This window comes from Rana temporaria, chromosome 2 (assembly GCF_905171775.1).
Source record: "Rana temporaria chromosome 2, aRanTem1.1, whole genome shotgun sequence".
In the NCBI taxonomy this organism is placed as follows: domain Eukaryota; kingdom Metazoa; phylum Chordata; class Amphibia; order Anura; family Ranidae; genus Rana; species Rana temporaria.
Window position 1 is genome coordinate 293,756,980 of NC_053490.1, and position 19,838 is coordinate 293,776,817.

General features: G+C 43.7%; 1 protein-coding gene across 3 annotated transcripts in view; it reads left to right on the forward strand.

Annotated features, from left to right (window-relative positions):
- LOC120926929 overlaps positions 1–19,838 on the forward strand; it is a 145,423-nt gene that overhangs the window by 47,654 nt on the left and 77,931 nt on the right. For all 3 annotated transcript variants that reach the window (XM_040337230.1, XM_040337232.1, XM_040337231.1), the window contains one exon: positions 16,337–16,460. In XM_040337230.1, the coding sequence (XP_040193164.1) occupies positions 16,337–16,460 (124 nt within the window). The remainder of the gene's footprint in view (positions 1–16,336; positions 16,461–19,838) is intronic.

Sequence of the window (19,838 nt, forward strand, 5' to 3'; positions counted from 1 at the left end):
GTATGTTATTTAAAAAAAAAAAAATTGTACCTTTAGTGTTCCTTTAAAAAAATAAAACATTTTGGCTATTCAAGCACTTAAAAAATTGGTAGTATTCATAGGAAATGTAGTAAAATAAAAATATTGTTTTTCTTTATGTTTTTTTCTTACTGAACCATACATTTAATGCAGATATCCAAGCTATCAATATAATGAATAATTAAAGTGATACTAAAGGTTAATTTAATTTTTTTTAAAATAACAAACATGTCATACTTACCTCCACTGTGCAGTTCGTTTTGCACAGAGTGGCCCCGTACGCCGTCTTCTAGGGTCCCCCGGCGGCTCCCGCGAATCCTCCCCATATTAGATAACCCCCTAGGAGAAGCACTCTCATGGGGGGTTACCTTGCGCGCTCCTGTGTCCAGCATTTGGCGTCCATAGCCACTAAATGCAGGACTCGCCCCGGCGCCCGCGTTATTGGATTTTATAGACAGCAGCAGGAGCCAATGTCTGCGCTGCTATCAATCTATCCAATCAAGAGCCAAGAACCCCGGGCAGAGAAGGTAAGTAAAATGGGGGAGCTGGGGGTCCTTTTACTGCTAGAAGTTTTTCAGCCTAATGCATAGGATGCATTAAGGTGAAAAAACTGGAGGGTTTACAACCCCTTTAAATAATTGTGTATGAATAATTAAATCATTATGTGTTCGACCATCAGAAGACATACACTCACCGACCACTTGTTAGTATCGAGTTTGACCCCCTTTTGCCTTCAGAAATGCCTTAATTATTCATGGCATAGATTCAACAAGGTCCATATTGGTTGCACATCCATGATTGAGATATGGGGACTGTGGAGGACATTGGAGTACAGTGAACTCATTGTCATGTTCAAGAAACCAGTGGTGAGATGATTTGAGCTTTGTGACATGATGCATTATCCTGCTGGAAGTAGACATCAGAAGATGGGTACAGTGTGGTCATAAATGAACAGTGTTGTTCATCTTCCTTTTAAAAAGTAACTAGTTACAATTACAAGTTACTTGACCAAAAAAGTAAGTGAATTAGTGACTCAGTTACTTTTTTGGCAAAGTAACTAGTTACTCGGAAAAGTAACTGAGAATTTTTTTTTTATATTCTACAATGCTATTACGTTTTATAACATCTTTAATATCAAAGATGTTCATATTAACTAATTGAAGAATAAAAACACTATATACAGTATTTTACAACATTTCGTACTGTGTACAATTATTAATATCATCATCACACTCCACCTGCCCAGGCAGCAATACTGTACAATATAGATTCAGTGTGTAGTGTGAGTGACACTTCTGCAGTGCACACTGAATCTATATTGTACAGTATTGCTGGGCAGGTGGAGTGTGATGATGATATTAATAATTGTACACAGTATTGCATTTGCTGGGCCTGCCATATACAGTACTGTACTATACTGTATAACTGCACTACAAAATTCCTTTACAAATAATGCATATTTTAAAATGTTATTACTAATAACATTTTAAAATATGCATTATTTGTAAAGGAATTTTGTAGTGCAGTTATAGAGTACAGTACAGTATATATGAATCTATATTGTACAGTATTGCTGGACACTGGAGTGTGATGATGATATAATTAATTGTACACAGTATTGCATTTGCTGGACATGTGGAGCAGTCTGGTAGAGTGTCACACTGTGTGACACAGTCCACCGGACTGCTCCACATGTCCAGCAAATGCAATACTGTGTACAATTAATTATATCAACTCCACCTGCCCCAGTGCCCATCACTGCCCAGGCTGCGCCAGCAATACTGACATGCGGGGTGTGCCCAGGCAGCACACCCTAATTACTTGTGCTCTTTGCTATCCCTGGCACTCCCTGCTAATTCAGCCATCAATACAAAAGTCCAATTTGTCACCCACACTCTCCAGTCTGCAGCTATTTAAAAAAAAAAAAAGATTCTCTGGTACTAGGCCGCTCTCTCCCCCCCCCCCCCCTCCCCAGGCCCCCACTCCCCGTTCCAAGCAATCCAAACTGCTCGGCTCCTTACCTGCGCAGGGCCATGGTCGGTGCAATGCTGTTGCTGGCGAGGTGAGGTGACTCCGGACCGGCGGTGGATGGTGGAGCGGAGCCCCCCCGGGGGACAGGGGAGATGTCGGCGGCTGTCGGCTGAGGTGAGGAGGTGAGCCAGACTGAGACTCACTCCCTCCTCGTGACACACACTGGCACTGCTACAGCAGCCTCAGGGCGGGCGGGACTCGGAGACTCCAGCCGCATGCATGCTCCAGGCCAGCGCCACCCACGACGAGTGACGACGAGTCACTCCAACATCGTCACGTCGACGAGTGCGTCACATGACCCGGCCATCCAATCACAGGCCAGCTCCATCCCGCCCTGACAGAGTGACAGTGACACTAACGTGTCATGTCACAGACAGTCTGAGACGCTCGAAGTAATTTCGGTAACGCAGCGAATCTAACGGCAACGGCGCTCCCGCTGGGGCAAATGTAAGTCGTTACATTACTCATTACCCCCTGAGGGGCAATCGTTACGTAACGGCGTTTATTTAAACGCTGTTACTTACAACACTGTAAATGAATAAACATGGTCAGCAACAATACTCAGGTAGGCTGTGGTGTTAAAACGATGCTCAATTGGTACCAAGGGGCCCAAAGTGTGTCAAGAAAATATCCCCCACACCACTATACCACCACCACCAGCCTGAACTGTTGATACAAGGCAGGATGGATCCGTGCTTTCATGTTGTTTAAGCTAAATTCTGACCCCAACATCTGAATGTTGCAGCTGAAATCAAGACTCAACATACCAGGCAACGTTTTTTCCAATCTTCTATTCTCCAATTTTTGTGAGCCTGTGAGAATTGTAGCCTAGTTTACCCTTTTAATCTCTCAGGAGTGGCACCTCGTTCAATGTTTTGTGCGTTCAGAGATTTCTAGTAGTAGTATTCTGCATACCTTGGTTATAACAAATGCGTTACTGTTGTCTTTCTATAATCTTGGTCCAGTCTGCCCATTCTCCCCTGACCTCTGTCGTCAACACAATTCCCGCTCACTGGATATTTTCTCCTTTTCTAACCATTCTCTGTAAACCCTAGAGATTGATGTGTGTGAAAGTCCCAGTAGATCATCTGTTTTTTAAATACTCAGGCCAGCCCGTCTGGCACCAACAACCATGGCATGTTCAAAGTTACTTAAATCCCCTTTCTTCCCCATTCTGATGCTCGGTTTGATATTCAGCAAGTCGTCTTCACCAGGTCTAGATGCCTAAATGCATTGAGTTTCTGCCACGTGATTGGCTGATTAGCAATTTGTGTTACCAAGTAACCAAACAGGTTTACCTAATAAAGTGACCAGTGAGTGTACATAGAAAGGCATATGTGTGACTTTAACCACTTCAAGACCGCCGCATGTATATGTACGTCCACAGAATGGCACGTACAGGCAAATGGGCGTACAGGTACGTCCTTGCCTTCTAGCGGGTGGGGGGTCCGATCGGGATCCCCCCCCCCGCTACATGCGGCGGTCGGATTCCCGCGGGGAGCGATCCGGGACGACGGCGCGGCTATTCGTTTATAGCCGCTCCGTCGCGATCGCTCCCCGGAGCTGAAGAACGGGGAGAGTCGTATGTAAACATGGCTTCCCCGTGCTTCACTATGGCGCTGCATCAATCGAGTGATCCCTTATATAGGGAGACTCAATCGATGACGCCAGTCCTACAGCCACACCCCCCTACAGTTGTAAACACACACTAAGTGAACTCCTACAGCGCCCCCTGTGGTTAACTCCCAAACTGCAACTGTCATTTTCACAATAAACCATGCAATTTAAGTGCATTTTTTGCTGTGAAAATGACAATGGTCCCAAAAATTTGTCAAAATTGTCCGAAGTGTCCGCCATAATGTCGCAGTCACGAAAAAAATCGCTGATCGCCGCCATTAGTAGTAAAAAAATTTTTTTTTATAAAAATGCAATAAAAATATCCCTTATTTTGTAAACGCTATAAATTTTGCGCAAACCAATCGATAAACGCCTATTGCGATTTTTTTACCAAAAATAGGTAGAAGAATACGTATCGGCCTAAACTGAGGAAATTTTTTTTATATATGTTTTTGGGGGATATTTATTATAGCAAAAAGTAAAAAATATTGCATTTTTTTCAAAATTTTCGCTCTATTTTTGTTTATAGCGCAAAAAATAAAAACCGCAGAGGTGATCAAATACCACCAAAAGAAAGCTCTATTTGTGGGGAAAAAAGGACGCCAATTTTGTTTGGGAGCCACGTCGCACGACCGTGCAATTGTCTGTTAAAGCATGCAGTGCCGAATCGCAAAACCTGGCCTGGGCATTTAGCTGCCTAAAGGCTTAAGTGGTTAAATAAATATAATTTAAACAATACTACAATACACGTTGTTAATGTCATGGTTTGAGATATAGAAAATGTTAAGCATTAAAGCAACTCTCTGAGGTATTATTGATTGCAAACAGGATGTCATTTTATAAAAATAATGACAAATGAGTAACCTAAAAGTTGTGGGGGAAGAGCAAGGCTATATTAACTATAATAGTTGCCTAAACCTAGGAGCATGCAAATGAGACTGAAAGAATCTATGAGTGCAAACGTTGCCCTTTTGTGCTACTGCAGTACATTTTATAAACCAGAAGGAAGCAAATTAATGACATTACATGCACTTTAAAACTGATACCAACAAAGTGATCAATCTCACGAGATTTTAGTAATGCAATTAACTACTAAAGCGTGCACATGCAGCCCTAGGCTTAGGCAGCAGTGTAAAAGAGGTCACATCAAGACTCCAATTATACACATTGTCATAAGCTTTTTCCCTTGTTATTCCCCTCCTGTCATTTGTGCAGGTGGTGTGGGGGTGAGAAGAGTCAGCAAGCTTTTCAGATTTCTGAAAACACAAAGCAATCTTTCCTTTCTCTCTTTTGGTGGTCTGTTGAGTCAGAAAATAGTTTGACATACAAAGCAGTCTGATTTCTGCCTCCAGGGGTGAATTGCAGTATTGGTCTAAAAGGCCGTACACACAATCAGATTTTCTGATGGGAATTGTATGGTGACAGGCTGTTGTCAGGAAATCCGAACGTTTGTATACTCCATCGGACAATTGTTGTCGGATTTTCCGCCAACAAATATTGTATAACATGCGTTAAAATTTTCCGACAATTATTATGGGATTATCGGATCAGGTTTACAGAAGTCCTTCGGACAAAACTCCAAGGGGCAGATCCACAAATCTATTGATACGCCGGCGTAATTTCAAAAATTCCCGCGTCGTATCTTTGTTTTGAATCCTCAAAACAAGATACGACGGCATTGCGGCTTGATCCGACAGGTGTACGTCTTCGTACGCCTTCGGATCTTAGATGCAATTTTTCGGCGGCCGCTAGGTGGCGTTTCTGTCAAAATCCGTGTCGAGTATGCAAATTTGCTATTTACGGCGATCCACGAAAGTACGTCGGCCCGGCGCATTTTTTCCGTCGTTTGCGTTCGGCTTTTTACGGCGTATAGTTAAAGCTGCTGTTCTGAGGCGTACTCAATGTTAATTATGGCCGTCCTTCCAGCGTACAATTGGAGATTTTCCTACCCTCTGGGACGGAAAATATAGATTTTATTAAAAACAGGAGGCGAGTATTATGCTATAATCTTTCTTTACTGTCAACCAGCAGCAAGAGAGTTAATGAAAAGAAAAAACGTTACACAGATGGATATGCAAATGAACATAGGTAGACTGTCCAATCAGGTAACAGAGTATGCTATAAAGGTGAGGTGTAGATGATGCTCTTCCTCTTTCTTGATGATAAACTAGACTGGAAACCACTTGAACTGGAGGCTAATTGGGGTAACTTGAACTGGAAACTTATACTTCAATATGTCATGAAGTCCACCGTAGAATAGGCGTATTTAAGCTGAAAAAAGAATACATTATGTAAGAACAAGATAAATCTCTAAGGGTAGGGTATTAGGGTGGGATAATACTCGCCTCCTGTTTTTAATAAAATCTATATTTTCCGTCCCAGAGGGTAGGAAAATCTCCAATTTTATGGCAAACAGGAGGCTCATATTATGCTAGTTCAAAGCTGTGTACCCTAGCATTAAATAAACGTACAACCTATAGTTATAATACATTCATAGACACATGAGATTCAGGTTTAAAATAGAAATTCTTAAAGGTGGATTCTGAAGACCAGTTTGCTGTTCGCATTAAATCTGATAGTGAACCACCTGATTGAAATACCTTAGTGGCCATAGTGCCTCTGGTGGAGTGGGCGCCAAATATGGAAATGTCAATGCCTGCTAAATCCATGGTTTGTCTCACCCATCTAGCTAAGGTGGGTGAGGAAACTGGATGGAAGGGTTTGCAGTAGGAAATCAGTAATTGAGATGAGACAGGGTCTCTAAAAGGGTGAGGTTTAGTTTCATAGGTTTTTAGACATTGGCCTACACAAAGGTTTGGGTTGAAGGGAAAAGCCGGATAGAAGACCGAATGTAAGTTGGTCTTTGTGCGTCTGAAAATGGAAAATCGAACGCCCTGGGGGGGGGGGAATTGTCTACGGGATATATCTAGGGCTTTTACATCCGCTACTCTTTTGAGGGAGATAAGACAAAGTAGTACCGTTAGTTTGAAGGATAGATGTTTAAAAGACAGATTCTCGTTATCGCCCCAGGAGTTAAGAAAATTTAAGAGGATGGAAACATCCCAAGTAGAAAGGTATTTGGGTTTAGGAGGTCTTTTGAATTTTATGCCTTTCATTAATTTGCAGACCAATGGATGTTTCCCTACTGGAATAGAATCTACGGGTGAGTGACTCGAGGAAATGGCTGAACGATATACGTTAATAGTTCTGTAGGCCTTGCCGGAAGAGAAAGCGTCAGATAGGAAATTTAACACGTGAGGGAGAGGTGCATGTAAGGGATCCAGATCCCTTTGCATGCACCAATTAGACCAAAGTTTCCAGGCTGATCTGTAAGCTGTTCTGAGATAATTCCCGATTGCCTGATAACTTCCAGGCTACTAGGGAAAGAACTCCTGAGATTATTAGAGGATGAGGATTCTGAAATGGGTCTAGTAGAATAGAAGGGAATACTGGGAGTAATCGTGGGTAGTCTATGCTCATCTCCAGAGCCTGAGGGAACCATGTTTGGGATGGCCAGTAAGGGGTTATCAGAACTATGTTCGATTCCAGGTAACATGTCAGAAGAAGAACCCTTGAAATTAGAGTGAAGGGAGGGAAAGCGTAAGATGTTCCTTTCGGCCAAATTTGTAGAAGGGCGTCTGTCCCCAATGCTTCTGGGTCTGGACGCCAACTGAAGTAAGTTGGAATCTGTCTGTTCAGGCGTGATGCAAACAGATCTATTTGTAAAGGACCCCACAGGGAGTTTAGATGTTGAAAGATTGGCTTGTTCAACATCCAATCGCTGGAATCTGTTAGATAACGGGAATTCCAGTCTGCGATGGAATTGGATAGGCCTGGGATGTATTCCGCCTTCAATATAATGTTCTTGTCCAGGCAAAAATGACAAAAATCCTTTGCCATGTTCGCCAAAGGTTTGGATTTCGTACCTCCTAATCGATTGATGTATTGTACTGCGGGTATGTTGTCCATGCGCAGGAGAATACAACAATCGAACCTGTCTCTCGCGAAACTCTTGAGAGCAAATGATCCCGCTAGGAGTTCGAGACAATTGATATGCAACCGAGCTTCGTCTGGAGACCATTTCCCTCCCGTTGTAAGAGGGCCGCAGCGGGCACCCCAGCCTGAGTTGCTTGCATCTGATTCTATTATCAAATCCGTATGTGGATGGAAGATTGTCTTCCCATTCCACATCTGGATGTGAGTCAGCCACCAAAGTAATTCTTCTTTGGTGTCCGGGGTTAGTGTTATCTCGTCGGAATATGCCAAACCGTCTCTTAGATGTTGAGCTTTTAGTCTCTGTAGTGCTCTGTAGTGCGCTTGAATGGAAGCTGATAATAGACCGACAATCCTTGCAATTGTCCGAAGAGATATTTGACTTTTGTTCAGGACTGAGCGAATCTCTCTTCTGATCGTCTTCAATTTCCTGTTTGGAAGACTCAGAAGGGATAGTTGGGTGTTGACGAGAAAACCCAGAAATTCGACCTCCTTTGAAGGGGTTAAGATGGATTTCTTGTAATTGATTATGAATCCCAGCATGTTCAGAAGGGATATTGTCCATTGAACGTGTAACTGAATGGTCTGAAGTGATTGTGCCATGATCAAAATGTCGTCTAAATATATTATTAGACGAACACCCCTGCTCCTCAGAGCCGCTACTACTGGTTTCAGTAATTTCGTAAAGCACCAGGGGGCAGATGACAGCCCGAACGGGAGACTGGTGAATTGCCATTTCTTGTTTTGCCATAGGAATTGAAGAAATGGTTGGGAATTCTCGTGCATGTGTACAGAAAGGTAGGCATCTTTCAGATCTATTTTTGCCAACCAGTCGTCTTGTAATAAAAGGTCTTTTAACAGGTGAATACCTTCCATTTTGAAATGGCGGTAATGGACGAAATTGTTTAGGTATTTCAGATTTATTACTGGTCTGAAACCTCTGTCCTTCTTTTTGACCAGGAACAGGTTGCTCACAAAACCTGGAGTTTGTAGGGGAACCTGAACTATGGCCCCTTTGGAGTAAAGCTCTTTTATCTCCAGTGAGATGAGCTTTTTGTCCTCTTCTGAGAACCTTATTGGGATAGGGTCCTGACTTAGAGTCGGTAAAGAGGTGAAATCTATCCGGTAACCTAACACGGTGTTCAGAATCCACGCATCTGAGGTTATCATATTCCAACTTTGGAAAAAATACATTATCCTGCCTCCCAAGGGAATTGGGGAAAAACACCTCGGATGGGGACTTACCAAATGAAGGTCTTGACCTGGGAAAACCGCGATGGCCTCTCGCTCTCCAAGGTCTACCTCTTTGTGGGAAGAAAGGGGATTGTTGATAGGTGTTAACCGGTTGGGCAAAGTGATCTGATCTGGGAGGGCCTCTGGGGAAATGACCTTCGGTAGAAGGTCTGCTGGGAAATCGGCCCCTACGTTTCCCAGCTCTGGGAAAAACTCTTGGTTGGAAAACCTTTTTGAGTGACGATTGGGCCTTGTCTAGAGATGTAAAGAGAGCCACGTATTTGTTGATCTCTTTTATAAAAGAGTCACCGAAAAGTAGACCCTCGGTGATGGAAGATGGTTGAGATGAAGCAAGATGCATAAGCTGTGGATCCAGCTTCATCAGAATCGATCTTCTTCTTTCGTTAGAGATGGCCGCATTGGCGTTGCCAAATAGCACAAAGGCTCGCTGAGCCCAACCTTTCAGGATATTTAAATCTATCGGGGTGTTAGATGAAACTGCCTCTTCTGTTAAATCCAGAATCTTAGCTAAGGGGCCTAACATGTCTAATAATTTGTCTTGACAGAAGCGAAATGATCTGTCCACACCCTTTTTTGGGTGTTTTCCTGATTTTAGAAGAAATTTTACTAGTGCGGGGTCTAATTCAGGTGTATTGGCTAATTTCTTTGGGAGGGAAGGTCTCGGGCACTCTGCTCTTAACTTACTAGCCTCGTTCTTATCCAATGGTTTCTGGATGCAGAGGCTTAAAAATTTTGTAACTAAGGAATGGGCCACCCATTCTCCTGAACGGGGGTGTTTAATTTGACCTGGGTCGAAATACGGGTCACCAGAGCCGTCTAAGATCGTGTCCTCGGACTCCTCCTTTTCAAGGGGTATACCCTCTTCCGTATCAGAGACATACTCGTATTCAGAGTCTCCTTCCTCGTCCTCATTAGAAGAGGAATTGCTGGACGAGGTACGGTAAGAGTCTGGTTTCTGCCTTTTTGAGGCCATTTTTACCCGTTGAAAGAGCAACTCCTCCCGGGCAGAGGGTGTAATGTGTGACTTCTTGTCACTAACAATAGCCTTTCCTTTACTAGAAGGCTTAGAAGATTCACCCTGGTTCTCCATCAGGACCATTCTTTTAGAATGGGAGGGACCGGTATGAGATGCATGATGTCGCTTTTGAGACACTTTACCCCCTTTTTTCAATCCCTGGATCATGTGGGATGTAGAGTCCTCCGCTGACCAATAAATGTCAGATGGGGTAGCAGGTAAAGGTTGCTGGGTAACCTGAGGTTTACTTTGGGACAGGGCCATGACTACCGATTGTGCAATGGAATCATGCATAGAAGATATGGCCGTTTGCATAGCAGAGTGGATGGATTTATCTACTATGGATTGGATTTTTTGGTTTTCCTCAGGGGTATCTGAGGGGGTAACGGTAGTGTGATCTTTATCAGACATAGTGGCTGAAGACAAATTGTCTTGCAAGAGAAAATATAATAGGACAACTAATTAGTATATGCAGTCGAATTATATATATCTGTTTTGTATCAGCAGATAATACACATGTCAGTAAGCGGCATATATATTAAAAGCGTATACCTCAAACATACATATATATATATTATAATTAATATTCAGACTGCAGCTCAGTGTTTGTAAGTATATATATCTATATATACATATACATCCACAATTACCTATATATACAAATGTATATATACATACAACTACATGTATATATCAATGAACAAACATAAGTTATTTAACATTAGAAATTGTGAATGCTATGTTTTACCGTATGTGTTACTATGTGTGTGTGTGACAGGCACACAGTCACACAGAAGAAAGCATCTCTTGCTTGTGTCCCTGACAGAAACTTTCTGTCAGGGAAACAGCGGTATCGCAGTGTTGCAGTGTCGTGAGGGGAGACACTGTGTGACAGGCTGCGAATCCGCGCGGTACCGCGCACAGCTGATCACCAGCTGAGGAGAAAAATGATAGCCTGTAGTGTCGGGAACCGTGGTGAAGGGACGTGGGTTGTCAGGGTATGAGAGAAATGTTGAAAGCGGGAATGAATGAAAAAAGGTGAGGAGACACCTGGGAAGATAATGAGTAGGAGGAGGGGGGGGATGGGCAGTGGAGGTGCTGATTAAGGATGAAAGTGTGACCCTGCAAAGCTGAGACAAGTGCAGGTTTGCAGGGAAATTCTTTGTCGAATATGAGTATAAATATATATATATATATGTAAGAGTTATATATATATATATATATATATATATATATATATATATATATATATATAATCTAAATATAAGCATAAGCACCTGAGGAGAATTTTTTAAAGTACTTATCTGGCTGGAGCAGCAAGAAAGAGGAAGAGCATCATCTACACCTCACCTTTATAGCATACTCTGTTACCTGATTGGACAGTCTACCTATGTTCATTTGCATATCCATCTGTGTAACGTTTTTTCTTTTCATTAACTCTCTTGCTGCTGGTTGACAGTAAAGAAAGATTATAGCATAATATGAGCCTCCTGTTTGCCATAAAATTTAGAATTTTTTGCGTCGTTTGCGTAAGTCGTTCGCGAATAGGAATTTGCGTAGAATGACGTCACCGTCGTAAGCATTGGCTGGTTCAGGTTTAATTTCGAGCATGCACACTGGGATACCCCCAGGGACGGCGCATGCACAGTTAAAAAAAAAACATTGTTTACGTCGGGTCACGACGTATTAACATAAAACACGCCCCCATCACTTCCATTTGAATTCCGCGCCCTTACGCCGCAACAGATACGCTTTGCCGCCGTAACTTACGGCGCGGATTCGTTGTGGATTCAAACAAAACAAAAGTAAGTTACAGCGGCGTAGCGTATCTTAGCCCGGCGCAATATTTTTTACTTTTTGCTATAATAAATATCCCCAAAAAAGATATAACATTTTTTTTTTTCCCTCAGTTTAGGTCGATACGTATTCTTCTACCTATTTTTGGTAAAAAAAAATTGCAAGAAGCATTTAACGATTGGTTTGAGCAAAATGTATAGCATTTCCAATATAGGGGATAGTTTTATGGCATTTTTATTAATATTTTTTTTTTTTTACTACTAATGGCGGCGATCAGCGATTTTGTTCATTATGGCAGACACATCGGACAATTTTGATCCATTTTTGGGACCATTGTCATTTTCACAGCCAAAAGTGCTATAAAAATGCATTGATTACTGTGAAAATTACAATTTGCAGTTTAGGAGTTAACCACTAGGTGGCGTTGTAGGGGTTATGTCTGACCTCATATGTGTTTCTAACTGTAGGGGGGCGGGGCTGGATGTGTGACATCATTGATCGTCTTTCCCTATATCAGGGAACAGGGGATCAATGACACTGCCTCTGTGTTGACCCACGGCTTAAAGGCGACATACCTGTACGTGCCTGTGCCCAGTCGTGTCATTCTGCCAACGTATATGTGCAGAAGGCGGTCCTTAAGTGGTTAAAGTGATGTTTATTTACAGTGAACACACACCAATAAACATACACAGCAACCAGTGAAAAACATAAACCACTCCAGCAAAAAGAATAACTAATGAACCTAACTGCTATCTATATACAATATCAACAACATAAGAGACAAAGGCAACAGGGATGCAAGGAAGGGGACACGACTGGGTACAAGGGCATGGAACAAGGCAGAAGGGTGCAGGACGGATCAGGACACTGGAAGGTTCAGAAAGGTTATCAGGCACAAGCTAATAGCAAGGAGGCAAGCAGACAGGATAGTAACGCCCTGGGTGAAGGGAGGAGCAGCCTTAAATATCCACCTGGCAGCTGGAGCCAGGTGTGGTTAATCAGAACCTGCTGGCTTCTGGGAGACATCTGCTGGTGGACACTGGAACTGCAGCCATCTGCAAAGTGAACCCCAGTGCTACCAGCAGTTGAACTCAACCCTGACAGTAGGACTGATAGTACGATGAGATCTCAAGGTGAATAAGATAAGCCCGGAATCACCATTGTAAACAGCAAAGAGAGAACTGAGAAGATTCTTCTATAGCAGCCCAATGTTTGAGTTGTACGTGTTTACACCAGTTCATTAGATGTGTCAGGTAGCAGGCCATATGGCACCTTAGATAATCTGGGAGAGCAAGTCCCCCATTCACTTTAGGGAGAGAGAAGTTCTTGGTGAATTGTATGTTTTTTGGAAGACTGGACAAATTTGGAAGTAAAGCGGTGGTTATCGCATAGGAAAGGCCCGATAAGAGGTACATGAATTTGGACATTTTAATAATGTTGCACCTTCCAAACCAGGAAAACTCTTTATTGTTGAAGGAAAGACTATGAAAATGAAGGTGGTTAGGTCAATTTCTTGTTAACCAGATATCTATTTCTGTGACTTCAGTTGGGCTTAAAACTGGAGTATAGGCCATTGGAAAGTTTGCTTTTTAACTTAAAGTGTTTCTAAAGCCTAAACATATTTTACCTTCATACATTCTGAATGGGGATTTTACCTCAAGGTTCCTTATTTTACAGGAAATCTGTGAAATTACCTTCAGACTGAGAGAGTTCCAAATCATGTTTATTTGTTACGCAATTACATTACATAATTACGGAGAGCACACATACATAAGGCTGTCAGAGTATGCTCTGAAGACATTTGGAGCCGCCTCCCTCTCTCCGCAGCCGGGAGATGCAGTCTAATTAAAATGATCTGGCTCCCCCAGATATTATACGTTCTCCACAATTCTCCGATTTGGGTTAACCAAGCGTGGTTCAAAAGAGTGGAAACGTTATTTCGCGAACTAATGTGGAAAGGTGGGCAGGCCAGAATCGGGCTGCAGACCATGCAGCTCCCGGTCGGGGAGGGAGGGATGGCGGTCCCACATCAAAGAATTTACTTTCTGGTGTCTCAGCTACAGCACATTGCAGGGTGCGGAATCCTAGACCCAAGAAAAGAGTGCTTTAGATTAATGCTAGCAGGGGCCCCGCACAAAACATTAGTAGAAGTTTTGGAGGCAAACTCATTTGCCCATAAGTGTCCGACCATAAACTTACTTAATAAGGTGTGGAGGACAACAAAGGCTCTATTGGGATACCTCGGAGTAACTGAATTTGCCCCCCATTGGAACAATAAAAATCTCCCAGAAGTTGAGGGGGTGGGAAAATGCAATATTTGGGAGAGACAGGGAATTACGCGCCTTGTCCATTTGTATGAGGGGAATATTATGAAGTTATTCTCAGATCTGAGACAAGAATTCAATATCCCAAATAAAACCTTTTTTAAATATCTTCAGATCAGGCATGCCACTCAGACTCAGTTTAAAACCCATTCGCTAGACAGGATCCAGACCCCTATCCTTAATAAAATAGCCCAAAAAAAATCAACGAAAGGGTTAATCTCTGAGCTATACAATAAATTGGGGGCTAGGGCTATAAATCAATCGGGTATGCTCAGGAGTAGAGAAAGATGTGAACGGGACTTGGGGCCGATAACGCAAGAGCAGTGGAGTAGGATCCTAAACAGAGGGGTTCTAGTATCTATTGCCCCAGCACAGAGACTGTCTCATCTATTTTTACTACCCCGGGTCTATTACACCCCAAAAAAAATGTTTCAACTAGGCTGGAAACGGAGAGATGAATGCCCTAGATGCAAGGCTACAGGTGACCTTGTCCATATGTTCTGGAGGTGTCCCAAGCTCTTCAGGTATTGGACAGAGGTCATCAACAAACTTAATAATATCTTTAAGACCTCGTTAGAGCCAGATGCTAGAACCTGCCTCCTGGGAGACATGGAAGATCATAGAGCCCCCATCTGTCAGGAACTGGATCGCAACCATAAACACGCTGATTGAGAGCGAGAGATCGGCGTTTATTAAACAAGGGAATTATAAAAGGTTTGAAAAAGTGTGGGGACCCTGGTTGAGACACACAGGCTTCCCTCTGTAGAGGTAAAAGATCGATACTAATAGAAATTTCCCCCAACCATAGAAGATAGAAATCTCTTAACAGCCAAAAATTAAAATAAGTCGAATCAAATTCCGGCCCCTCCCTAACAGGGACTATGAGCTAGATTCGTGAAAGAGGCAACTCCCCTCTTCCACCTTGGCTGACCCTCCCTTTCTCTCTCAAAAAGACATAAGAGACACATTGGGGGGGGAAAGGGGTGGGGGACGGTAGTAGGACGGGGGAGGGCGGGTGGAGGTAGTAGGGGGGGGGGGGGTGGGAGAAGCGAGGGGGCGGGAAGAGTTAGGATAATTTATCGTATGTATATCATGACCATCGTCGGCGATGGCTGTTTATCCAGCTGTATGTATCACATACTTTTTGTATGGGTGTGAGTAACTATGTAAACACTGAATTTTGGAAAAAAATAATTAAATAAAAAAAAATTAATAGAAAAAAAAGAGTATGCTCTGAATTCAATACAGCTTGATATCCCCTTTTTATAGGGTGCCTTATAAGCAAGTCGCCCAAGCACAGCTGCAGAAACTGCAGAGTGAGTGTACCATGCTCATCTGCGCTCTTCGGTATGTTTTCACATTTCTCTGCATAAAGGTAGAAAGTGTTTAGGTATCAGTATTGCCCCCTCACCCTCCCTTATATTTACCTACCTTAAAGGGTTGGAAACCCTCCTGTTTTTTCACCTTAATGCATCCTATGCATTAAGGTGAAAAAACATCTGACAATTACCGGCCCCCCAGCCCGCCATTTTACTTACCTGAGCCCTGGAATGTCCCACGACGAGGACGCACTGTATCTTTGCCTGAGGTTCTCGACTCTTGATTGGATAGATTGATAGCAGCGCAGCCATCAACTCTCACTGCTGTCAATTAAATCCAATGATGCAGGTTCCGTGGGCCGACCCCTGCATTCAGCGGCTATGGGCGCCAAATGCTGGACTTGGGAGTGTGCCCACAAGGTAACCCCCTTGGGAGAGTGCTTCCCAGAGGGGGTTATCTGATGTACTCTGTGCAAAATGAGCTGCACAGTGGAGGTAAGTATGACATGTTTGTTATTAAAAAATAAAAACAAAAAATAACTTTTAGTGTCACTTTAATCCAGCACTGTGCCCGTCTGCAGCGGCTCTGTCTTTTCTCTCCACTCTCACAGGCTTTGCTGAGGCAGCAGGAGCCATTGGCTCTCGCTGCTGTCAGTCAAATCTTGTAATGAGGGACCTGGGGGTGGGGCAAGCCATGCTATCTGTGTCTAGTCTAATCGGTTTCTTTATTGTTGGAATAGCAAGTGTAAAATGCGTTCTAAATATGGTCACTAAATATATATAGAACATTATATTAGTCTGTCGTTATAAACACAAACATTTAACATTTTAGTAAATGGTATTCAGGCATTTGTTTTTTTACTTTTTTGCCTATTTTTCTATGGTTTGACACTTGAATCTTTTTCAGTACTTGTGTGTTGCCTAATGCAAAAATGGGATATAATTGCATGCGTGTATGTTTTTCACAGCAGGAAAGATGCAACCTGACAGAGAGTGCAAAATGTGAGAATCCAGAGCATCCATCATTTGATAATACTGATGGGATTGTAGAAGCAACCATAAATGGCGACGATGTGTTGCGAAGGCGGTTAGGTAAGAACATTCATGTTTCTATTGATACTGCTTGTTCTTCATGTCTGACTTCAGGACAAGGAACAAAAAAAAAAAATTATGTGTGATCAGTGTGCAATAGGAAGATGTTATCTATGGAAATGTGTGCAAGCAAGAATGAGGTATATATTTAGTTGGCAGGCTGGACAGATAAAACTATCATCTTATTGCTTGGAGCAACAGCACAAGTTCCCTTTATAGCAGCTATAATACTATATACTCTGTAGTACATCCAGGAAGAATTCAGAATGACTATGGGGCAATTACTTGCAAATATATCAGTCTTCATATGGCCATATGGGCTAATGCAGAGACAGTAACTATCCATAAAAAAAAAAAAAAAGGAAAAAAGAGGATGCTGGTATGATAAACCATAAATATGGGATGATCCAGTAATTCGACGTACTTCTTAGCATAGGCGGCTACCCACAATAGGGGTAAGGAGCCAGTAGTGACACTTAGGCCCTGTACACACGATCGAACGTGTCTGCTGAAACTGGTCCGCGGACCAGTTTCAGCGGACTGATCCGACCGTGTGTACAGCCTAGCAGACAGGTTTTTCCGGCAGACAAGTTTTAAAGCATGCTTTAAAACTTGTCGGCTGGAAACCCGTCCGTCCGACATGTCCGCTGGTTAGTACACCTAACCAGCGGACAGATATCTCCCGCTTGCATCGAATGGATTTGACGCATGCGTGGAAGTATTTTACTTCCTGGTTTGGTGACATGGCGGCGTCAACGTCACCGCCACGTCACCGCGCTGTCTGTCCACGGGGATTTCGCTTTCATGGTGTGTACAGCCATCAGACCGAAATCTCCGAGCGGACATGTCTGATGAAAACTGTCCGCGGACCGTTTTCATCGGACATGTTCGATGGTGTGTACGAGGCCTAAGTGGTAGTCAATCCAAAGTAAAACCAGAGGAGGACCACATCTGCGATTACAAGCAAAGAACTTGTGCCCTCTTGATATTCAATAGTTATAGAAAGATGTACAAATATGTATATTAACATAAAATTACCTGAGACCAGTGTTTCTTACACACTTTCCCAAATCAGATCAGTCAACACAACCAATAACTGCAACAAATCCTAACAATAAATTACTGCTAATCGGGGGGCGTGGCTTGCCGGCAACGAGGATGGCTGCCTGAACGAATAGCTCCGCTCTACACCCGGCTAATAGCGGCTCCACAGCGCAGTAAACTGAACACCAACAGCCTGTACCTCATCCCGGCGGGACCAGTGACACCCGAGCGCCATGCTGAAACGAAGAAAACAGCCTGCAATGCCGCAAAAGCTCACTGACTTTTTCCCTCTGGCCGGAGCGAGCCGAAATCAAGATGGCGCCGGCGGCTCCCTCAGCCACGCAGCTCAGCCGTTGCCTCACTACACCAGCGGCGACCATCAGAGCCCAGGCTTCTCCCCAGATGCACACAGTGAGTACTCACCACCCCGCTCACCTTCCTCGTCCTCCCCTGTCAAATCCAAGCCCAGGAGGGAGGATGATGCTCCAGGAAGCAGCCCCAGGATACCCTTTATACTGCCTCCACCTGACATCCATAACGCAGCAGCCATAGATAACTTCCCTGCCTCTGACCAGCCCATATCAGAGCAGACGATGAAGCACATGCTGATATCACTCAAACAGACATTGTACTCTGATCTCTCAGCTGCAGTCTCTTCACTGGCTAATGTTGTGCAACACCAGGATCAGCGCCTGCAGCACATTGAGCACAAAATGTCTGATCTTTTCACTGCTCACAATGAAGTGGTAGATGTCTGCACTGAACACGACGATGAACTGCGGGCGATCAATCTCAAGCTCGCCGATCTCGAAGATCGATCACGCAGAAATAATATTCAATTCCGCAACGTACCTGAATCGATCCAACAACCCGAGCTGATACGCTTCTTGCAATCTCTGATGCGCATGCTAGCACCTGACCTGTCCGACAGGGACCTAGAAATAGACAGAGCGCACATGCTGCCCAAACCGCCTCACCTTTCAGCTGAGAAACCCAGAGACGTATTAGCGCGCATACACTTCTACAACGCTAAAGAGAAATTAATGCACGCTGCTAAGCGCAAACCGAACCTCCCGGAACCTTTCACTGCAATGGAGTTATACACAGACCTCTCCAAAGCAACTATGGAAAACCGGCGGCAACTGGCCACAATTACGAAAGGCCTTCAGAACCATCACATTCCATACAAATGGGGGTTCCCCACCAAGTTGTTGATTACTTTTCAAGGCAAAACCCACGTGGTACGCACGCTGCAAGCAGGCCTCCAATTGCTGAAAATTTGGCGCATATTCCCTGAGGAAAATCCTAAACCGCCACCCACCTCTCCCTCTCACATGGAAGGCGACTGGTCCCTACAAGATGCCTAAGCTCTCCTGTTTACATTTACAATCCTTTTAGACCCATAGCTGGGTCACAGCGGATCTATGATGAGTCTTGTTTTTTTTCTCTTCGAGCCTTTCTTTCCATTCACTGGGTCCGAGTTTCTGGACTCCACTGAAGGAAAACCCCCCTGATGGTACAGTTTAGCAGTGTTTCTGCACATTGATCCCGTATTGATCACGGGCTCCTCCTTTTTATCACCCTTTTTACTACCCTTCCCGCTCTACACCAGCTTTGACAAACTTTCGAATCCCTCCCCACAGCCTGCGCTCCTTTAAGGATAAACGCTCCAAGCGCTTACCCTCCCCCACGTCTGACACTGCTAACCACTCCTAGTGGACCACCATCCATCAACGTACCATGCCGATCAAAATATTTTCACTAAATGCTAAGGGCCTCAACAGTCCTCAGAAACTATCTACTTTGCAAAGAGAGCTGAAAAAACAAAATGCAGACATTGTCTTCATCCAGGAGACGCACTTTGCGGACTCAAAAACTCCTAAACTTGGCCTCAAAGGCTATGACACTGTCTATCTCGCCTCAAATGATAAGAAAAAGAATGGTGTACTGATGGCTGTCCGGGATACCCTACAGTTTCAACATATCCATACGCAAGGCCGATACATAATTCTCATCTGCTCCATCGCTCAAACCACCTATACCATGGTCAACATCTATGGCCCGAACTCCAGACCACTGCGCTTTCTACGACGTCTTTTTAAGAAGGTGAACGACTTGCGACAAGGTAACTTAGTCATGGGCGGTGACCTAAACATGATTGGCGACCCAAGTATGGACAGCTCCAGCATTAAAAGTCGCCGCCGACCAACCCTAAACCCCCTGCTCCGTGAATTGGATCTCTTTGATGTATGGAGAGCACAACACGGCTCGGAAAGTGACTACACGTTCTTTTCTCACCCACAGCTTTCCTATTCCCGAATTGACTTGTTCCTG